Source organism: Dermacentor silvarum, chromosome 8 (assembly GCF_013339745.2).
Source record: "Dermacentor silvarum isolate Dsil-2018 chromosome 8, BIME_Dsil_1.4, whole genome shotgun sequence".
Classification (NCBI taxonomy): domain Eukaryota; kingdom Metazoa; phylum Arthropoda; class Arachnida; order Ixodida; family Ixodidae; genus Dermacentor; species Dermacentor silvarum.
Window position 1 is genome coordinate 179,199,646 of NC_051161.1, and position 17,853 is coordinate 179,217,498.

The 17,853-nt window shown below is 46.4% G+C and overlaps 1 protein-coding gene across 1 annotated transcript; it reads right to left on the minus strand.

The window, feature by feature from the left end:
* Nucleotides 1–4,707: 4,707 nt before the first annotated feature.
* LOC119461885 (cholinesterase 2-like) lies at nt 4,708–15,589 on the minus strand. Its single transcript, XM_037723253.2, has 3 exons — nt 15,305–15,589; nt 7,345–8,570; nt 4,708–4,863 (listed from the first exon to the last, which is right to left on the minus strand). Exons 1-3 carry the CDS (start codon nt 15,569–15,571, stop codon nt 4,722–4,724), a joined length of 1,635 nt encoding a protein of 544 aa, XP_037579181.1. The 5' UTR covers nt 15,572–15,589; the 3' UTR covers nt 4,708–4,721.
* Nucleotides 15,590–17,853: the final 2,264 nt, after the last annotated feature.

The window sequence follows — 17,853 nt, forward strand, 5'->3', positions numbered from 1 at the left end:
CTAATTTTAAAAAGTAGCGAGGAAACACTTCAGAGCCTGCCGCAAATATATTACAATTCCATGAGAGGTCACTGCCGCAGAAAACATCAAAGTATTTATTAGAGTTTACATGTTTTACAGGGACACACTGACATAATTGGCAATTAGGACAGTGCAGAAAGAGTGGTAAATTTGTAACAGTTGTTTTAAGCCGATTTATAAAACACACAATTTTTTTTCTTGTTTAGTGACAAACATTTGTTAGCAAAACAGGCTATTGCATCATACACTCTCTTGAAGTAAATCAATGGCTTTTGAGTAACAAACATGTTTTGTTAAAACCAAAGTATTATCTGCATATTGAAATATGAACACTTCGATACAGCTATCACCTGCGAGCGGCCGTACAAATAACTTTTCATAATAATAATAATAATAATAATAATAATAATAATAATAATAATAATAATAATAATAATAATAAAATTAATAAATCAAGATGCATTGTATCAAGCCGATGGGTGTACTGGAATTATTTGTGAACAAGACAATAACTAACGAGCAGGAGGCGTTGACTTATACACAAAGTACAAAAAGTTTGTACAACCATACACCCTCGACTCGCAAGAGGACAATGCCACCGACTGTAGGGCTCTCTATGCCGTACAAACGAAATACATGATTGTGATTTCTACAGTGGAAATGCCTCCAGGCACATCCAAGTGTGATAATGTCACGTGGTAGTGACAGTCAGTAATTCAGTAGCAAAACTGTGAACGACAAAACTACGTGCAGGCGCGTCCCGTGCCGAGCGATAACGTTTTACATTTGTTAGCCGGTGAAAAACCAGTCATCGGTGAAAGATAAAAAAGTACAGGTGTTAATATCGAGAAGCTCACGAGCACGCACCTTGCATGGGTGAGCCGTGATGACACTACCCCTGTGGCCATCGATGCAGGCTTCACACTTTAATGTGCACATTTCGAAACCTTCAGCTTGTACTGCGCAGACCACCCAAAGACTGTTGCACCATATCTCAGAATTTATTCACCAAGTAATTTGTCAATTGTTCTACGCAATGCTATACTGCAGACGGATCTTAATCTGGATATGATTGCAGAAACTGTTCTTAATCTCTTTGAAATGTATTCGATGCGGCACGTCCACGAAAAGTGTTCGTCAAAAAGCAGTCCTAAGTACTTCACTTTTTAGAAAGGGCTATGTTATTACATATACAGTTGGTGCGCTCATCACTCTGCATATAAAGCTTGGATGACACAGTAATTTTCCTGTCAGGACTATGGAAACAAGTTCAGTGAGTTTTTTTGTTTGTTAAGATAGACGAAATTACTAAACCATGCCATAATTTTATATATTTTCCGCTGCATCAAGAACAGCTCTCTATCATAGCTTGTTCCAGCCAGGATTAGTGTCATGTCATCAGCATACTGGTACAGCTCAGTTACATTGATGTTGAAAGCCTTCAACCATTCCTGGGCGGAAGGTGTACTACCATCGTTCCCTACAACGAGTAGCGGCAGCTGGAGGTCTTGCTCGTTGAACTTGACGGGAACTGTGGCTTTTCCGACGACGACCAGTCCTTCCTTGATCCAGGTTGCGAGCTGACTGTCTGCTTCTTTAAGCTTACTGCTCGTTGCCACCTTAAGTCACCAGAGCGCATTTTGGTTGATAATCGATCTAGCTGCTCCATGATCCACTTCAGTGGGCACTCTTTCGCCGCCAATGCTTACGATAATCTTGGGGCAACCGCTGGTCACTTGGATAATACTTAGCAAGTCATCATACTCAATTTGCACTGACCTTGAGAGATTTTCCAAATGATGGTTAAATTGCCCACTTTTTTCTTCCGGCATGCCTTGGCTAAATGCCCTTTCCCAGAACAGTTGATGCGTACTGCGATTTTGAACTTGCAATTGTACGCAGCATGTTTGGCCAAGCACCGAAAACACCGCCGTTCCAAATGCTAGCCTGACTCCTTCTCATTTGGCCCTTTTGTTACGCTGCTTCCTACGTTGCATGTCCACTTCGGCTGTTATATCTGGGCCTTCCTGACGCTAACTGCCCATAACTCTGATGTTTTGCAGCAGACTCGGCTGTCACTGCTAGATCGTGGGCAGTCTCAAAATTCGGAGTCTTCTCGGCCAAGAAGCGCTGCTGCACTACGCTGTCGGAGATTCGAAAAACTAACCAGTCCCTCAGCATTATGTCAAGAGGAAGCTGCTTGCCGCTGAATCTGCAGTTCTCGGCTAGTTTACGCAAGACTGTAACGTAATCTGTGACAGATTCACCGTCATGCTGATCTCGTTTCGAGAACCCGTACCACGAATACAGATCAGATGGCTTCGGGTTAACGTGGTTCTTCACGGCAAGGACGATGGACAGGTAGACAGCGATCGGCGGTCGAAGAAGCTTGACAAAGGCAGCTATAAAAGAGTAGGTGTCCTCCCCACAGCAGCTCAGCAATGCTGACCTGTTGTCGGTATCTTCCTGGAGCTTGTTGGCTGCGCAGCATAACTCTATATGCTTGACGTAATCTTCCCATGAAGAGTTGCCCTTTAGTTGAAACTCGCCGATGCGAACGTCTGCCGAGCAAGGGCTCAACCGTGTCTCGTCGCCACTGTAGTAACCTACGTGCACGCAGCAGCAGCTCTTGCAAGATAACTTTATTGCACGAAATACACCAGTTCATGCAGGCACGATGCGCTGCTTTATTAGCACACTTACGATGGGTACAACAAAGTCGAACATGCGCAGTGGATGTACTGTGGAGTCAATTCATGCTGTTATTACCGGTTTGATTTGCCGCACTAATCCAAGTCACTCAACTACTCAGTAAGGGTCGTGTAGAGATTCAACTTTGGCCAAGGACCTGTTTAAGGCTCTAACCAAACCAATCAGTGTATATCACAGAAATCACAAAGCTATCGTCACTACCATTACCAAATTATGAAAATAATTAGAAGTACCATTGTCTAACCCTGGGAGATGTGCTGCAGCTTCGCTGGTCATCCACCTTGACAGAGTGGAATGGATCCTGCCTATTTTAGAGGATGATCTCAGACAACTGTCCCCTATTGGTGGCGTCGCGGTGGCCCACACCAATTACGTGCGTCTGCTCATCTTTGAAGATGTGTATGGGCGCTTAAGTGTAATTCCACTGGAGTTCTAATCCCGCAGTTTCGCTACATACGCATTCACCGTCACCTGGTGTGTACCTATAATACCTGGTAGCTCTAGGGGGCTGTTCATGCTGCGCAGCAGCACAGGCCTCGTTTGCTTGTTACCGATGTTTTTGCTTCGACCTTCGAGCGAAACTGTAAAAAAATGTCACAGTTTCGCCCTAAGGGTGAAGCAATGAATGCGATAGCAACACAGCAATGTCATACGAAGTAAGGTGAGCGGCTTTGGTAGCAATAGGAATTGTAGTAAACATGAGCTGATTAAGTAAGCAGGTGTGCTGCGGCGTAAGTAGACCGACATGAAGAGAGACTCGATGACCACGAGAAGGCGCGTGTGGAACGGTGGTGTTGATGAGAAGCGCTGCCCGTGGGCAGCGCGTTCGAAGGGACACACCTGTAGCGCTGCACTGCCGATCCGGGCAGCATTGCATGTGTAGTGTGCGTTGGAAAATGTGGCCCGACTATTACTAACTGTGGTGTGAGCGCGCACAAACAAACATGAATAGATCACACTGAATGACTGCAGACAACGACTGTCAAAACGCTGGCAGCAAGCGCATATACGCCGCAGCGGGCGAAGGTACGTGCGGTCTATCGCTTCAACGGAAACTGAGCGGCGATTGCACAGCGCATAAAGGTCAGAGCCGTGTGGAGATAAGAGACGGTGCGAGCGAGCGACGAGCGCGGTTGTTAGCAGAGTAGAAATGCCCCCCCCCCCCCCCGCTCCCTCCGGCGCTCGCTTCCCGCTTCCTTGCTTGCGCGTGGAAGATTGAGTGCGTTCGCTCTCCGTGACAGCGTGCGTCCCCGCACGCTTCCGCTCGGGCATACGGCGCGCGGCGAAGATTTTATCTATCCGGAACCTCACGGCGACGGCGACGACGACGGCAGAAATCCGGTGGAAGTGTCCATATAATTGCTATCGCAATAAAAATTTAATTACGGGGTATTGCTTACAAAACCTTTCATCTGATTATGAGGCACGCCATAATGGGGGCTTCGGAATAATTTGAACCACCTGAGGTTCTTTAACGTGCACCTAAATTCAAGTATAAGGGGGTTTCGGATTTCACACCCATCGAAATTCGGCCGCCGTGGCTAGGATCTGATCTCGCGACCTCGTCCTTAGCAGCCAAACACCATAGCCAATAAGTAACCATGGCGGCAGGGCGAAACTGCAAATAATAAAAATACTTTGCCCATCTGGAGGCTTGTATTTGCGAATGTGCAACAAATCTGTCTCTGCACGTTTGGATACACGTTTCAGTTTCGTTGTATGACCAATCCTTTCGAAAGAAGGGTCAATCAACTTTTTTAAAACGAAGAATCAACAGTAAATGGGTGTTGGAATGTTGTCTGACTGTTAGACGTTCCTTCTTAGTGGGCGCCTTGCTCTATGAGGTTAGTTGGGTGCATTTTATTTGCAGAAAAAGCTGAGAGGTGAACCTGAGCTATATGATTCTTTCTATCATGGTTAATGCCGTGTAAATCTACATTTATTAAACCAATAGTGTATAGCAGTAATGGCAAACGTCAGTGGCACATTTAATACAGAGGTCTCCAGCGTTCACAGTAGGTAGAGCGGAATCCCTGTGTATCGTTAAATTGGCCGTTCTTGATAACGATCGTGCTTGGCAAGTCCTTGCTGTATTGTGGCCATGTCTCGTTGTTGGGAAGTTCCGGAATCCTGTTGAAAATACAACATTTTGCCAATTGTTTTGCACAGAAGCATCCATTGTCAAATAAACGTAACTTAGGAGATTAGGAGAAACCAAATAAGTGCATGAGGAGAAACCACATACATTAGGAGAAACCAAATAAGTGCATGATTGTGCGGAAAGCAACGCCCTGATAGACGCAGGTATGGCAGCTAATATACTACAGGTTTCGTGACCTGGTGACATTGTACATAATTCTCAATATTTTTTTTTCGTTTTTAACACCAGTAGCCAAAGATATGCTGTTTGTAGATATTCATTTTAACAAGGCAATGAAAGATCATTATCAGTGCTTAGTATAAGATGTCTCTCAGTGAATCTTAAGGAAGTAATAAATTATACCTTAGGATGACAAATGAGGGGTAGCGAAAAGAGGGGTAGGGAAGTGGCCGTCGATACAGATACGAGTCAAATATTCTTTACGAAATATTGCAGTTGTGGACAAATGCTCTTAGAAGATGACAGCTAGACATGTGAAAAAACGGATGCAAATATCATAAACTGGAATTATCACTCACATAAGCCCAAAATGTGTCTAGAAGCATTACCCGGCATGATATCTAGGAATGAACTGGTTATTCTGATGTTAGACAAGCGAAAGGAACTTCAGAGGATGATAACAAGCTAACTGAAATGACGAGAGGACGAAGCAAAACGATGAATAAAAGGATGATGATGTAAAGTGCTTAGCGACGCAAGAGTCAGATATGGCCAAAGCGCAGTAGCGCACCCAGGATCTCTGCCAGGGGGGGGGGTTGACAGTTTGCCAATACCATTTTAACAGCACTAATTTCGACTTCTTCACGGGAAATTGTCAAAAAAAAAGCGCTTTTTGCGAGTGTGCAGACGATTGCGCGTCTTACATCTTAGTTGCAGTACTCAAATGCGTAAGGAAAGAAAAGGCGTTAAACAAGAGGGGGGGGTTAAGTCGGCCTCAGGGGGGGGGGGGGGTTCCAACCCCCGAATCCCCCCCCCGTCGGTGCGCCACTGCCAAAGCGCGCCAATGATGAATAGAAGTAGGACAAACGAACTCAAGCAGAGCATTGTGAAGTGGAAATGTAAGTACACGTGCATGCATTATTTCCAAAACTCCTTAATGATTTCATGCAGCTACTACTATAGTATCGTCAAACGTGGTAGAAGCCATACTTATGGTAGAAGTCCTCCAGCACGTTTTTTTGTACTACCACGTTGTCCTCGTTGCAGGTTAGTCTTAATTTCAACGCAGAGATCGCTGAGTTAGCTCGTAAGCGTAGCTCTTCACAGTTTCAACTTTCTGAAGTCGATTACTGCGGCCTTTATTTCTAGACTGCAGGAGCATTAAGAATCCAATGAATTAAAACGCTTTTGCCGCCCTACTGCTTCTGCACACGCATATCAATCAAATTCAGAAAATGCAGGTAAACGCCATCCTCATGTCTTCTCTAGCGTTCGGTGTGTGTAATAATGAAATACGGAAATCGCAGAGCATCAGGGCAAGTCGCACAGTCCTACTCTTGCGGTTACTGTTGCTATTGAGAAAGCTGTAACTTCCGTGGTGCCACTGGAACTTCGTTAAAAATTTCAAGTGGCTGTTGCGAAAATTAAATACCCTTCCATCTGCTCCACTTATTGGCAAGCAAAAAATGACATTGAAACCATTCAGAATGAAGCCCTGTACAAATTGAGTGAGGCTTGTCAACTTCCGTTCACAAAACGTAAACAAAACATACTTATTAACTTAGCACTTCGACAGTTGGATGTTTAGTGATTTATTCTTTTTGTGTTGGCAGAGAATTTGTATTTTTAGCGCCTTGATTTCAGCATTGCCTTTGGCCATTTCACTTCGTGCGTTTTAATCATTTTTGGAGATTGTAAATGTGGGAAGCGGGGTGTATCAATGTTCACCATGAAATACTTTGCATGATATTCCTCAGAGACCTAACCTTTTTTTCACCTCTGCGGACAGTGATGTACTATTCTCTCGTAGGTTCCTAAATAAATTTGTCAATAAAGTAGTCAGCGCGAAGTTACTCAATTATTATCAGCGTTCTTCCATGATATCGGATACCCTTTTTTGCTGAGAGACCATACGGTAATTTATACACGATCATTGACTTTTCAGCGTTCAAAGCGTCAGTACAAAGGTTGGCGCGTATGTTAAACATTAGGTGAATCAATGTGCCATTGCTGTTATTCGTGACAGGTTGCCATATAAATTCTATATGTTCCACGCGTTCCCGTTGCTTAAAGTAGATTTATGTGTTCTTTACTGTGTTTGATGAGAGTACAACTCTAATAATTGGTATTCGCACACAATCTGCGATTCTAATTATGCGACGATGCACACTTCTCATGGTTTCGCATGGTAACTTTGGTTTTATTTATAGCGCCAGCACATTAATTATCAAGAAACGTTTCTGCCGAGTCCATTTATTCTTTGGTATATAAATAGAAGGAAAGCTACGCACCCATTTCGGCTGAAGCTGGCCAGGATTCGAATAAAAGCCTCAGCCGTGCGACCGTCCGGAGAATCAGGATTTGCTGCGTAGGGGTGACCAAACGTGAAGGCTACGTCAGTGCCGTGGGGCGCTCCCATCCACTCAGGCGGTGGAAACGTTGCCGGCTTGTGATCGAACACATACGTGAAAACCTTGTTGCCTTTCTCGCTGTGATTTTCTGCGAAGAACTGCAAGGGACAGTTGAACAATCTGTCCGACAAGTAGTCGATGTATTGGCGTCTCAGTGCGTTGTTGTCGTCCTTTGCGGCTTCTTTGGTGTATGTTTCTAAGATATCAAGTATGTCATCTTTAAGCACTCGCCATAATGCACTGCGAAGAGACTTAATAAGCTCCTCTGGCGGAGAACCTTGAAGGTCTTCCACCAGAAGCTCGGGGACCAACGGGAACTGGAGCAACGCAGCTCCTTCGTCTGAAGTTACGCCAGCTAAGACGTCCACAGATGAGAAGAAACCGCGCTTCAGGGCCAAAAATGGATTTCTGGGGAGGAACTCGTCGTGGTAAGTAGGCGCAAATGGGGCAAACTTTGGTGCAGCTATCTTCTGAGAAGCCTTGACGAGCTCATCGGCGGATTTGTTTCTCATGCAGTCTACGATTTCTTCTGCCTTCGATGACAGCTCGATTGTTCCACCGTTAGAGCAGCCAATAACGTTAGCGACCTTGTCGGCCTTGACCATGCTTTCCGGAACAGTGTCCCACGTGTCCAGGCTGTACATTGTGCCGCTCATCAAGACTGCCCTCTTAAAGAGGCCTTTGCTTAATGGCGACATAATTTGCGCGTGCACACTCATTGAGCCTGCGCTCTCACCGAACAAAGTCACTTGCTCGGGGTCACCTCCGAAATGTGCTATGTTCCGCTGCACCCACTTTAGAGCCATGTTCTGATCCATGAGGCCAACATTGCCTGGCGCCTCCGGAGAGTTCGCGTTCATGAAGCCCAGGATGCCAAGACGGTAATTCATGGAGACGACCACTACATCGCCGAGTGCAGCGAGCAAGACTCCGCTAGTGTTCCCCATATTCGCGCTGCCTAAGGTGAATGATCCTCCGTGGATCCATACAAGCACAGACCGACTCGAGCCCGGGGTAGTTCCGACCTCTGGGACCCATACGTTCAGCTGGAGGCAGTCTTCTGTGAAGCTTGGGTTGCTGCTCAGTGTGATTCCTTCCAACAGCACCTGTATTGGCAGTCCATATGTAAAAAAATAGAAAAAGAAATCAGTCAATGCATTCGGTGGCACTTGGGTGACCCATGTTTTCATTGTAGTGGTCACAAGTCGTGGAGCTTAATGGTGGACTTGACACTCCAATTCTGCGAGCTAAGGTAAGTGCTTTGCTCGAAAAAACTGTACTGGTGATAGATATACCTTCTGCCTGCGTTTACATCTTGTATAAATCTACACCGAGATGATGAACCCATATCATGGCTCTACAGTTACACAGAAAAGGGCTTTGCATTGGTGGAGTTATTTTGTTTTAATGTTTCAAGTTTCGTTATGAATGTCTTCCTGATGCTAATGCTGCAAGTTCAAGAATGAAAATGTATTTTCGTTCGTGGAGGAGAGAGCTAGTCAAGCAAGTCCTAGCTTTTTCTCTCTTGAGTGGTGGCTGTAAGGCTGAAGTGGTGGCAAGCCAAGGCCTCCCCCAACCTATCCCTGTTACATGCCCTCCATCCCACATTATACTGTCCCCGTTGTCCGGGCTGTAGGGGCATCGCGACGTTATTTTACGCAAGGGTGAAGTGCTAGCTCCCACCGCCTGGGCACAAACCTTACACCAACTCTATCCTAAACCTGGACAGCTGGGAGGCTGTGCTAAGAAAAGGGTACCCGCAGGTTCTGCAGGCGCTGGTCTGGTGGGCCCGCAACATCGCCATGGCCTTGGAGACCTGGACTATGTGATCCAGCCATTACCCTTGCGACGATAATAACGTTCTCTCTCTCTCGCGCTCTCTCTCTGTTCGTCGTCCATTAACAGCAATAGTAAATCAAGCTCTGAATATTATATTTGAATAGAGTATTCGGTGGCGACGTGGTTAGCCATTATTTTCTTGCTTATTTCAATTACATTTACGCTTAGGTTGACGAATGACTGACGAAAGTAAAGTTTAGGACATTATCCACTTTAGCTGGGGGAGGGGCACTGATATATTAAAAACCGAAGCTTTCTTTGCGTCTTGGCCGTCGTTAGCAATTCAGTGTTTCCTCGACTTGTAGACAGGAACTTCGGCTACTTGTTGTGTGCCTCTGGATATCCGTCCCTGGGTATAGGCAACTATGCGCGTATGTGAATGTAAAGGTTTGGCCACTGGGTATCTGGCCATTTTTTGCCGGTCATCCCGAATGGCTGTGTGCCCCAGTGACAACCGGCATAGAAAGGTGAAATATATTGAAATGTGTGGCACGCTTATCAGTGCATAGACTTCTCGTCAACATCGTGCCATCGGCAAGCAACAGACATGGCCCTCTTCCTCTTAACAAGAGAGAGAGTAGATTTTAATGAAGAGAAGGGAGGAGAGGTCGGCCTGGAGAGCGTGTCTCTAGCCTGCTACTCCTCACTGGGGTAAGGGGAAGTGGGAGATACAGAGAGGTAGGTGACAGGTGATCATGATATCGTACAATGAGCTACTATTTACACACGTTGTCCAATACGCGGTTGTGCACTTTTCACACACTACACGCAGGAGTAGTGTTGTCCACACAGAATGTCATCCCACAAACACATTTCGCGCACTGCACACTGCACAGTTCCTAGAGACGACCGTCTAAGCCCGTCTCACACATAAAGTTCAAAAGTGATGTTATGGTGCGCTGGGCATGATCAACGCTTCTCCATGCGCCTAAAACCTTGGCTTCCGAAAAGGGGCGGGAGTTCAAACAGTCAACACTACGTTTTAGTGTCCTTCGCTCGGTCGCATATTGAGGGCACACGCAAAGTATGTGTTCTATTGTCTCGGGAGTGTGACAGACGCTACAATCAGGGTCCCGTTCTCGTCCAATCTTGTGAAGGTATTTGCGAGTGTACGCCACACCAAGCCGTAATCGATGGATAAGTGTTTTCTGGCCTCTCCGCATCCGAAGTGGAAGTCGGAATCGCAAACCGGCGTCAAGTCTATAGAGGCGCTCTTGTCGATGTTCGGGGTTGTCCCATTGTCGCTCCATAGACGTTTTGATGGAGTTGTGTAGCAAGGCGTTGATGTCGTAACGGCAAAAGGGAAGTTTTATAATCTTCCCGTCAGTGTGCGCCATTTTTGCTTCCGCGTCAACCTGCTCATTTCCGGCTATTCCACAGTGGCTGGGAATGCACTGCAGTGCAATGGTATGTCCGGATTGAGACGCCTCAGTAAGCAGAGCCATGATGTCGTAGATTAGAGGGCTATATGTGCTTCTGGGATTCATATAATTGCTTATGAGTTGCAGCGCCGGTTTCGAGTCGCAGAACACTGTCCAGTTAGCGAGGTTTTGTTGTACTACGCAGCGGACTGCTTCTCGAATACCGGTCAACTCAGCTGCTGTAGACGATGTTTTGTGTCCTATCTTCAACCGCTGTGTAATCCCCTTTGGAGACACCGTGTAAGCTGCCGCGGAAGAGGTCTGTGTAACAGAGCCATCTGCAAAAACATGTTCGGTATATCCGTACTTGTAAGCAATGTAGGATAACGCGAAATGTTTGAGACCCGCAAGCGGCATTTTCGACTTTTTTGTTATTCCGGGGATTGAGATTTTCACCGTCGGCTTTGCCGTCGTTAAGAGTGGATCTTCCGGTATGCCATGTGGTGCGAAGTCCGACGGCAGTAGATCCCGTTGCGACAATACGGCTCCTGAGTAGGCGGCGTCAGGCCGTATACTTGTGACATTTGTCAGTGAATGATTCCTATGCCTTGTCAGTAGCCTTAAATGCACTCGCATTGGCTCATGTTGCAGATACACTCGAGCTGGGCATGCGCATGCCTCTGCAATAGTGCGCCATGTGGAAGTACATTGTGGTAGCCCTAGGCAAATTCTTAGTGCGCGAGCCTGAGTGCCTTCAAGTGTGCGGAGGGCAGATGAACTAATCCCAGAAAGTACAGGTGCGCTGTAGCAGAGGTATCCAACAAAAAGTGCCTGGTAGAGCTGCAGAAGAGATGATTGGGATGGCCCCCACGATTTTCCAGACATATGTCGTATGATTTGTGCAAAGCTGTCCAGCTTTTTTCTCAATGCAGAGATGTGTTTCGACCAAGATAAGTCACGGTCGATGGTGACTCCGAGAAACTTATAGTGGGTTACCGAAGGTATAATCTTGCCATCAATCATGACGGGGTAGCAGGCCATTGACTTCCGCGTAAATGCCATGGCGGCACTCTGAGTCGGTGAGAGATGAAGTCCACGACTATTTAGGTATTGCGACGTTATTGACACTGTACGCTGTAGCTTCGTTTGTACTTGTAAGCGCGTTAAGCTCGTGGTCCATATACAGATGTCATCTGCGTGCACAGAGACCGAGACTGCGCCTATGAGTTCTTTGACGAGTCGAGCGAGAACAACATTAAATAAGGTTGGGCTCAGTACACCTCCTTGAGGCACCCCACGGTAGACAGGATGGTTCCTTGTATGACCGTCTAGAGTTGTCATAAATATCGTTCTCTCTCGAAGATAGCTGGCTATCCACTGAAGCATACGGCCACCAATGCCATATTCTTCAAGGGCATTTAAAATTGCATCATGTAGAACATTGTCAAATGCACCCTTGATATCCAGAAAGACAGCAGCCGTCAATCGACGGCGACGTTTCTGATGTTCAACAGTCGTTACTAGATCAATAACGCTGTCGATTGACGACCTACCCTTTCGGAAACCTGTCATCGCGTCTGGATATATATTACGCTTCTCCAAAAACCATTCTAGGCGCATCAAAACCATCCGTTCCATGGTTTTTCCTATACAACTGGCAAGCGCCACTGGTCTGTAGGAAAGCATATCATGGAGTGACTTCCTGGCTTCAATAATGCCACGATCGTGCTTGTCTTCCAATGTGCAGGCACAGTTTCCGAGGCCCAAGAGAGATTATATAAAGCGAGAAGCTCCTCAGTCGCTCGAGGGCCCAGATGGCGTGGGGTAGAATAGGTAATGCCATCAGGCCCTGGCGCACTTGAGTGTATTGAAGAAGAGAGCGCAGCACGTAGCTCTTGTAGCGTGAATGGAAGGTCGAGACGATCGTCCACTGTTGGAGGAGCGCACCTGAACAATGGAGATACCACTGTTGTAGAGCCGGAGAGATGTAAGCAGAAATCTTCCGCGATCTCCTTCTCACTGCGCATCTGATTGATAGCCAGAGCTCGGAAGGGACGTCGTTGTTGTGGAGTAGATGGCAAGGCTCGTACAACATGCCATATCGTGGACAATGGTTTTCTTGGGTCCAGGCTGCTGCAAAAGGACCTCCAACGCTGTCTGTCGAGCTTTTCTAAGCGTCTTTGAATTTTCGTTTGCACACGACGTGACGTCCTCAAGTCTGATATCAATTTACTTCGCCTGTATTTCCTCTCGGCGCGACGACGGACTGCCCGGAGATGCTCATATACAACATCAACGGATGTTCTGGAATGTGATGTTGCGACGATGTCTGTTGTTGCGTGCATTGCTGCTGTAATTCGCTCTTCGATCTCTTGCGGAGAAGTTATACAGCAGCAGGACTCTTCCAGTTTGTTTTGAAAGGCATCCCAGGTGGTCCAAATTTCCGGAGTCCCCCACTACGGCGTGCCTCATAATCAGAACTGGTTTTGGCACGTAAAACCCTATAATTTAATTTTTTAAGGCATCCCAGTCAGTGCGTTGTGCATGAGGATTAGGGAGTCTCGTGAACCATCTCAATTGTACATAAGTAGATAGATGGTCACTGCCGTACGTTTCAGCATCTGTGCACCAGGCAGCAGAAGACGAAAGGCATCGTGAAGCGATAGCTAAATCGAGACAGCTGCTGTACGTTGTGCCTCGCAAATATGTTGGTGAGCCGTCGTTTAGGATGTCAAGACCATTGCTGTTTGTGAAGTCAAGAAGCTGTCTTCCTCGAGTGTTTATGGCCCGGCTACCCCAAAGATGGTGGTGTGCGTTGAAGTCACCTACGATAACATGAGGTCATTGGCTGGAGTCAAGAACAAGTTTCAGGTGTGGTATGGTATGGTATGGAGAACTTTATTGAGTCCTGAAGGTCAACCCTGGGTTGACGCGGGCCGCTCCCACGTTGGGACTGTCAGGCTGAGCCCTTCAGCCGCATCGCGGGCCTTCTGGACTGCCCGTAATTGGTCAGAGAGTGATTCACTTCGTAGCATTTGCCGCCACCATTCTTGTTCCTTGTCACAGTCTGCGAAGACCGCAGGGCACTGCCAAAGCATATGGTCAAGAGTAATGATGCCATTGCAATTATTACAATTGGTTTGAATTTCCCTCTCCGGATAGATCCTGTTAATAAAATATAGACTTGGGTATGTCCTTGTCTGTAGCAAACGTAATGTGACCGCTTGGGCTCTGCAAAGTTTACCGTGTGGCAATGGGTATTCCCGTCTGCTTAAATAATAATGTTTCGTGATTTCGTTATATGTTAATAATCGATCCCTGTGTTCCCCATGTGAAGTGTAAGCTGCTCGGTCTTGAAGAGCACGGCTAGAAAGTCCTCGTGCTGCTTCATTTGCCACCTCATTGAGGTTTCTCCGAGTTCCGTCCACCACCCCCAGATGTGCAGGAAACCAGCGAATTTCGATCCTCTCACTGTTGACCTTGTCTAGTAACTTGGTTGCTATCCGTGTCACATATCCGTTAGTAAAGTTGCGTATGGCTGTTCTAGAGTCACTGTAAATATGTGTCCACCGATTTGCCCGGATGGCTAAGGCGATGGCTACTTGTTCTGCTACTGTTGGGTCCTTTGTATAGACGGTGATGGCATCCCGTATGTTACCTTGAGTGTCTACAACAACGGAGGTATATGCATCCTTATTTTTAACCCAGGCAGCGTCAACGAATACCGCCTGCTGCTTATGTTGATCTATGTCTTGAAGGAGTGCCTTGGCTCTTGCCTTCCGTCTCTCGAGGTTATGTGTCGGGTGCATGTTCCTAGGGAACGGGGTGGTCTTAATTTTTTCTCGTAGTCCCGCTTGCAATTCTGTTAATAATTCTCCTTTGTTGGTTTGGTTGTTACTTTCTATGCCTATTTCTTCAAGTAGCGCCCTTCCAGGTCGTGTCCTCATTAGGACACGACCTGGAAGAGGACAAGTTTCAGGTGTCCAGCGTCAAATCTTCCCCTGGGAGAAATATAGCCACCGATGACCGAGATTGTGCGGCGCTTTAGCTTCAGTGTTATAGAAACGTACTCGTTGCTGTTGTGCACCGGTATTTGGTTTAGCGAGTACGTGAGGTCACATCGCACGCATAGTAAGACTTTGCTAGGATTTCCACTTGTCTCAGACGCGAATTGTTCGTAACCAGACAGTCTAAATTTCGAAGGTCATATTCGGCTCGCATATCATAATAACTGGAAATCGATACTTGAGCAGTCTCGGTTTAAAATCTCCGAGGCGACCTCATAGACCTCGTGCGTTACATTGAAATATTACGGAACGGCTGATCCTTTCCTGATTCCTCTTAACAAAGAAACCAAACAGCTACTACAGGCGACGAGACCATGCGCGTTTGATGCGCTATCGCTGTCACTTCGCTGACCCAATTAAACTTGGCATCATTAGGTTTATAACGTTGCGCTGCAACATTGCGAATTTCCGTTTAGGTGTTACGCTTACCTTGCGTCTTGCACTGCACGTATTTGTTTCATTCTCTTCTTCGCCTTAAGTGGGCTTTCCTAAAATGTGAGTTTAAGTTGGTGCGCCTCCCACTCTCTCTTCGCGAGGTCACATGTCAAGCAACGGTAGTCATGTGTCTCCCACCTGAGGACAGGCTGTGTTTCCAGCGGTAGCATCCAAGGTGCCCTCCCAAGGTCTTTTGGGAAGTGGAGGCCGAAACCGGAGCCTTCCCACAGGCGGCTCGGCGAACGGAATGCCGCGGTACTCTTCGATGGTCTTGCCCAGGGCACGGACCACGTTGCCGCGAACCATGCCTTCCGTGGTCTGCCTCTCGACGAATGCATCGTCGGCCGAGGCAGTGAGAACGACTGCGAGAAACAGGCCCGCCAGGGGTGCTGCACTCGTCCTCATTTCTCTGCTTGCCGTGGAATTGGCCTGCGTTGAAATTGTAAAGGCGATGCAAGTAAGTAAAGCTTTGGACAACGTATGCCATATTTACTCATATAATGCTGAAACTTTTTATACAGAATTTTTTTTAAATTTTAGAGATGTCATAATTCTTCTAAGAAAATTTCTGAGAGAACATTCTATGTGCTAAAAAAATCAGAAGTGAAGTGGCTGTCAATCTAAGTTCTCACGACAGTCACTGCTCCTAAAGAAGTATTCTTTCCAAGCGGCATTTACTTTTATAGTAAGAGCAGTGGTTCTACACAAACAGAAACGGCATAGGTACTTCAGTTTCAGACATTGGCTATACCTGGAAAAAATAAACGAATGAATAAAGTTACTATGGCACGACCAATTCAGAGTCAATGTGAACACTAACGTCTCTGATCGCTTTCTCATAGCTAGCTGTGTCATTACTGTCCGCATTGCCACTGTACTCAGCCTGCAGCTTGACACCAGTCGCGTAGCTTCTATATCGCTCTGTGGCGAAGTGACGTAAACAAATACTAAGGCGGCTTTAGCTACCCGCATGCAAGTCGCGGACTTGACGAAATGGCGGAAACCTCACCCTTTGTTTCGTTTGGATAATATTGTCATTGCGAGCCGATAGCGTACATAAAGCTCAACAGGTGGCGCTACGCAGTCATTCGCTATCATCATTACAGGCCCGTAGAAGCCGATGACAGTCGCTGCAGCAATTTTTGACGGTGCGATATTTACTCCAAGTAGAAACATCTATCCTTTGATGGCTGACAGAGCAGGAAGATGTTACGAGTGTGTACAATGTTGCGCGTAAAGGATGTGGACGCAAGAAAGAACGATGGGACACACATTTGAATATGTGCCATAAGGTTCTTCGTAAAAAAACTTAACTAGTAAATTTTCGTCAATTAGTCGATTATGCATTGCACTTCACTGTGTCAGCCTGTTTCAGTAGACCTGCTCTTGTACTAGACTTCTGGTATCCCCCCCCTCCCCTGCCAGAGGCCATTTAAAAAAACCAAAATCAAGGTTTTCACTGAAACTGCCGGTATATACGGGTACCAATAAGACTGGCAAAATAGAAAACCGTGATCTGAAAACTATGACATGATCAAGTTTTAGGGAGTAATAGAAAACATTTCTGTTTACCGTGAGATGGGTCAGCGCATCTTAATAAACAAGCTACATTTTTTACCGCTCACTGCTGTGCACTCTCCAGAAGTATACGTTTTTATTTCTTCGGAAACAGACCATTCGGAGACCATTGTCTTCAAGGTAACATTGCCATTTGCCAGAATGTAACATGAAACTACAAAAATACTTATATCACCTTGTCAGAAAAAAAGCTTATAATGTAACAAAAAATTCCACTAATCTGAAGATTAATCCCGGGAGAAACGCCTCTCAGAGGCGTTGTAGCATCTCAGTTAACCCGGCCACCAGACCACATAGGAAGCCCGCAAAATAGACATCTCAAAGCTGAGCGACACTGATATTTCTGTGTAGCCCGTTGTGGGTGCAGCTTCATGTTTCCCGTGTCACTGATAACATAGTATTTGCGCTCGTGGAGGTTGCCTGTTGTGCGCTCTAGTGCCTCGACGTGTAAGCACCGGCAGCCTCGACGAGCGAAACCCGAATACGAGGCCAGCACGCTCCGGGGGCTGTTGTGATGTAGGCTGTGGCGTACACTAAAGTACCATCTGTTACCATTAACTACCAACACGTACAATCACGTACCAATTTTCAGTTTTCAAGTTGTTTTTACGATCATTCTCGCTTCTACCGTCGGAACAGGTCTATTGTGATGACGTTCGGTAGGAATAAAGACTTAATTACCATCGTGACAGCTTTCTTGCTGTTGCATATCAGCCGTGCTTCTTTTGTTCAACCACAGGGGATATGAAGGCTTCGCAGCCGGTGTAAATATCACGGTATACACACTTGATGGGCGCTAATCACTTTTGAAATGGTCGCTTGAGGTATCTCCACTGGCAGGGAAGCTAAGTGATGGTAGGGGATCCTTGGTAGATGACGAATGTGCGCTCTAAGGTAGTCGGCAGCTACGTGTGTCTGGATCGTATGGTCTCTCGCGATGACTATTGTTGCTGTTCTTGAGGTGCACCGAAGCGGCCCTAAACACATGCGTTTTGCTTGACCTTGTTTGCTCTGCAGAGCGCGAATGTTCGTCTTGCATGTATTTCTACGTTATACCGTCGGAACTCGTCTACTGTGACGACGTTCGGTAGGAATAAAGATTTACTCAC